Source organism: Galeopterus variegatus, unplaced genomic scaffold (genome assembly GCF_000696425.1).
Source record: "Galeopterus variegatus unplaced genomic scaffold, G_variegatus-3.0.2 Scaffold3081, whole genome shotgun sequence".
NCBI classification, from domain to species: Eukaryota; Metazoa; Chordata; class Mammalia; order Dermoptera; family Cynocephalidae; genus Galeopterus; species Galeopterus variegatus.
The window spans coordinates 8,116-13,045 of record NW_007729192.1 but is presented as its reverse complement, the minus strand read 5'-3'; the positions used below and the strand labels follow the sequence as shown (position 1 = coordinate 13,045).

The window sequence follows — 4,930 nt, the reverse complement described above, 5'->3', positions numbered from 1 at the left end:
CTGCTGCCTCATGTCACTAATGGGGATCCTGAGCCAGGTGGGGGAAGACGGGGTAGAAAGGGCCCTGGACATGGAACCAGACAGAGCGGGGGTTAAATCAGGGCCCTCCCACGCACCAGCTGGGACCCTGGGCAAGTCTCTTCATCTTTGGGAGATTTGCTGCCCCAGTCTGTGGAAGGGGGTCTTATTGGGCCTAACATTCTGGGTTGTTAGGAGGGTGGAATAGTGTTTGGCATGTGGAAAGAGCTCAGTGCAGAGAGCTGCCCCCATTAGGATGCCCCTGGGCACCTAACAGTAACCATGACGGCAGCATAGCCAGCAACAGATAGCTGTGGTTGCAGAAACAACATCCAGCATTTAACCCAAGCACTTGCTATGGCCAGGCACTGTTGGAAATATGTTCCTGTGTCACTGAGTTGAATCCTGAAGCTCTTTGAGCCAAATATGACACTGTCGCCACTTCCCAGCCCAGGGTGCTGAGCACAGGAAGTTAGATCAGGCTCAAGGTCACATGGTGATGAGTGGGAGAATCAGTTTTGAGCCAGGCAGTCTGCTTCCAGAGCTAATGGTCTGACTGCTCCGTGGATCTGCCTCAATTTTCTCTCATTTCTCATCTTTCTCTTGCTCTTTCCCCTCCTTTCCCTTCAGGGTCCTGAAGGAAAACCAGGGAAGCAAGGCGAGAAGGGCCGGACCGGAGCCAAGGTAGGTCCCCCCACACCGTCCCGCCGTGATGGGCCCATGTCCTTCCTCCCCTTCCCTCCTTCTCCCTCACCCCCCAACTCCTGCTGTGCCCTGATGACAGTTTGTCTCTCCTCCCACTGCAGGGTGCCAAGGGCTACCAAGGACAGCTGGGTGAGATGGGCGTCCCTGGAGACCCCGGACCCCCTGGGACCCCAGGCCCTAAAGGGTCCCGGGGCAGCCTGGGACCAACGGTGAGGACTCTATGGCTGGGATGGGAATCAGGCATGGAATAGAGGGGACCACGGGCAAGAAAGGGGGCACCACGTTCCTCTGCACTGGTATCGCCCACCCCAGCTATTAGCTGCACCCCTAGGTGGTCACTGTCCCAGCCACCTCTTTGGAATCATGGATCGTTTTGGGAACTGCAGAAAGCTTCAGCCCCTCTCTCTGGAAAAGTACACACAATACAAAATATTTCTTGCAGTTTGAAGGGGTCTGTGGGTCTCCTGAAGCCCTCTATGGACCCAGACTTTAAATAAGCCCTGCTATACGGGACACCACCATCATCAGACTGTTGGGAATGTTTTTATTAAGCAAGGAGTTTTCCCACTGGGAATAGATTCATGAGGGTCAGGGTGAAGCCACTGCAGTCCCTGGATGAGTCTGAGGGTGTCCCAGGGCACTGCTGAGCTGCCCTGAAGGAAGGGGTCTGGAGGGCTTTGACAGCTGCAGGGAGATGAAGACCCCAAGGGAGGTGCAGCACCTCTGAGCAGGCGGCGTGCAACGTGCAATGATAAGCATCCGTGCTGGTGTGTGGCATGGACCAATGTCCGCAGAGTAAATTCTCCCAGCTATGACATGAGGTCATTGAGGGCGGAGCTGGGAGAAGATCCTCAGTAGCGCTCGGTGATACAGTGTTTCTGCCAAACCAGTCAGTAGACATAAATAACCTCAGAGTATAGGTAATAGTAAAATGTAGCAAAATGATTAGGAAGGGATGAGTTTTGAGTATCTATTATCTTGGTTTTTTTAAAGAAATTGATTTAACTGTAAGTTCATAAAATTTAATTTTTAATCACGACTCTGTTTAATTGGCTCATAAAAGTTCTGGAAGTTTAGCAGTCGGCTGTCCTGAGCCCCTGGAGCAGGGAGAAGGGCAGGCTGGGGTGGGGGTGGGGCGCTGCAGGGGGAGGGTGAAGCCTTTGCTTTGGGCCTTGCTCTCATGCCGTGGTTCTGGGCAGTGTGGACGGGCCAGGCTGCTGGGCAAGTGAGGCTAGAGCCTGAGGGAGAGTCTGCCTGTGTCCCTGTTGTGAGAGCCACACTCTGTACCAACGAGGGTCTCCTCCTCCCATAGGGTGCTCCAGGACGGATGGGGGCCCAAGGAGAACCGGGACTGGCTGGTTACGATGTAAGCGGATGCTGCCTTAAGGAAATCTCACCTCCTCCCTTTTCTGGAACTCTGTCTTGCAGGCCTGGACACTTTGGCCTCTGCCCCCAGCACCTCCCAGCTGAGGGCCGGCCCCTGGGCCACTGAAGATGTGGGCTCTGACCTGCTCCAGAGAGCCCCTGGGCCCATAGACGAGGGTGGGGGTAGAGAACCACAGATAGGACGGGTAGGCGTGGGGCAGACAGTGAGATCGCCCATCCCGGAGCGCTCCTGGGTATTTCCCGCAGGTGCTGGGTGCTTCGCATGCTGCATCTGGGAGCTTCACAGCCACTGCCTGTGGAAGGGAATAGCCTTAGCCCATTTTTGCACCCAAGCTGGCACCTCCTTAGAGGTGGCTGAGCCAAACCCTCATTACACATATGGGGAGACCAGGGCTCAGAGAGTCATGGGGCTTGGTCAGAAAGGGAAACTGAGGTTTGGGGAGGATAAAGAGCACGTGCAAGGGCCGACAGCTTGTTGAGCTTGGAGGTGAGATCCTAGCCCCAGTCTCTGTGGCTCTAAACCCAGCGTCTGAAAGAGATGCAGCCGGGAGGGGAGGAGAGGCAAAGGAAAACAGAAGTGGGAGGAGGCAAAGAAGACGGTGTGAGGAGCCCATGGGTGGCATCTGCACCTGCAGTCCTGGCCACAGCCTGGGAAGTCTGCTGAGGGAAGTGTTCTGCCCTCGCTCCTGTCCCTGTCCCCAAATCTCCTCCCAGGTCTGCTCCAGGGCATGGTAGTCAGAGCCCCCCTGACCAGCCCAGCTGGAACACCCCTTAGAGGTGTATCTGGCACCTGCACAGCATGTCTGGAAGGCCAGGGCGTAAAGGTGCTCAGGACTTGCTCAGAGCCGTACAGCGAGTTGGGGCAGAGCCAGGACCTGATTTCTCAGCCCAGGGTCTCCATCTCTGAGTTCCTTTCCTTTGCTGGTTGTCCCTCCTGAGTCCTCACTCCCCCTGCCCTCACCTCTCTCCATCTCGTTTTCCTGCAGGGACACAAAGGCATTGTGGGACCCCTTGGACCTCCTGGGCCAAAAGGCGAAAAGGTGGGTGTTTGCTCTTGGAGAAGCAACTGCCACCTCATATCTAGGGCTGAGGTCAGCTCTGGAGCCAGCAGAGGCAGGCCCTCGGGTACCTGTGGCTGGGGTAGCATGGGAAGCCAGTGGTGGCTCACTCCCTGCCCACACAGTGGCCGGCCAGGAGGCAGGAGTTATTAGATCCACGTTCAGCACTATGCATGGGGTGTCATCTCTGTGCCCAGCACTGCAACAAAAGCAGACTCAATCCCTGCCCTCACAGGGCTTAGAGTCAAACAGGGGAAATGAGTGTCGAGCATGTCATGGCTGAGACTATGATTCCATCATCTATGTGAACATGGGAGTCGAGGCCTTGCATGAGAGTGAGGTCACGCAGTGACAGTGAGGGGAGAGTGCTGAGCGAGCCTTAGGTGGCGAATGAGGAGGAATTGCTGGAAGGAACCTTGCTGATCACTGGACTCGGCTCCACTGTACACATGGGGACATGGAGGGCCAGAAGATCCAAGGCATCAGCCCTGGGTCACATCCCAAGGCCCCAGAACCCATCTCTGAGTCTCCATCAGCGGCTCTGAGTCCCTCCCTCCTTTCTTCACTCCTCCCCTCCCAGATTGCTCAGCTGGAATGCCTCCTAGCAGGCAGCCACAGCGGTCCCCCTGTCCCCGCCTCCCCAGCTCTCCTTTGGCTGAGTCAGCTGCCCACTAACTAAATCCCACTATCGAGTGAATCACGCTGGCCTGACTTGCTGGCCAGCTGGTCCCTTCCTCCTGCGTGGAGAACTACAAATCTGCAATCAGAATGGGCTGCAGGCTCTGACAGAGTCCACAGGGAGCTGCAGAAAGTGCCACTCTGAGTCCCTCCTCGGTCCTCACAGCCTGTCAGGGCTGGCACAAAAGGGATTAACAAGGACCCTGAACAAAAAGGAGCCAGTGTGCCCCAGTACCTTGCCCAGCCATCTGCAGCCCCAGAAGCAGTCTCTGTGGCTGCTGAGAATGGGAACCTAACACCAAGTCTGCTCTAAGTTTGCGGGGGCCTTGGGTGAGTCCCCAGGAGCCCCTGATCCTGCATTGGGAATGCGAGGCTAAGGCTAACCGGGACATCACCTGTGTCAGCCAGGTGTATTTTCTGACTCGTAAGGTATTATTATATTAATTCATTCTTCCAGCTATCCAACATGTATTCACGCAGGACTTAGTAAGCTAGGGGCTGGGAATGACGTCCTCTCTTGAGGACCTGCTGAAAAATAGAAATAGCCAACTGCTAACTGGATGTTGCTGGGAAGAGAGAGAGCAGGTTTCTAGGGAAGACCTACTGAAGCACACAACCATGTGCTAAGCTCTGTCCCCTGTAATCTTCACCATGATCCCGGCCTGGAGGTGTCCTTGTTCCATATGACAGGTGGAACAGGATGCTCAGAGGCCAGCCCAGGACGAGCAAGAGGAAGATGGCAAGGCCAGGATTTGGACTCCATCTGTCTGATGCCAGTCCCTGCTCCCCTAGCCAACAGCAGGCCCAATATGATAAGCCAGTATGCTGTTGACCTTGAACACTCCCCCACCACCAAGGGGCATGTGTCTATGAAGCTGGTGGCCAGAGGAACTGGGAAGATGGGCTGAGACTGGAAAAAGGGATGGGGGGTGTTCCACCGGGTTCCTGGTGCTAAAAAAATGTCCCCAACTACAGCCATGATGCAGGGACTAGGGGAGACAAACTGGATAGCTGGCTTTTGGCCCAGACCATCCCTTGATTCCTGAGTGGGCTTGGCTAGGATCCTTTCACCCTGGGCCTCAGTT

At 55.6% G+C, this 4,930-nt stretch overlaps 1 protein-coding gene across 1 annotated transcript in view; it reads left to right on the top strand.

The window, feature by feature from the left end:
• The window catches only part of COL27A1 (collagen, type XXVII, alpha 1), a gene marked incomplete at its 3' end in the record, with an annotated part of 129,804 nt that overhangs the window by 117,501 nt on the left and 7,373 nt on the right, over nucleotides 1-4,930 (top strand). The window contains exons 40-43 of the mRNA XM_008583912.1: nucleotides 649-702; nucleotides 825-932; nucleotides 2,036-2,089; nucleotides 3,096-3,149. Coding sequence (XP_008582134.1) covers nucleotides 649-702; nucleotides 825-932; nucleotides 2,036-2,089; nucleotides 3,096-3,149 — 270 coding nt within the window. The remainder of the gene's footprint in view (nucleotides 1-648; nucleotides 703-824; nucleotides 933-2,035; nucleotides 2,090-3,095; nucleotides 3,150-4,930) is intronic.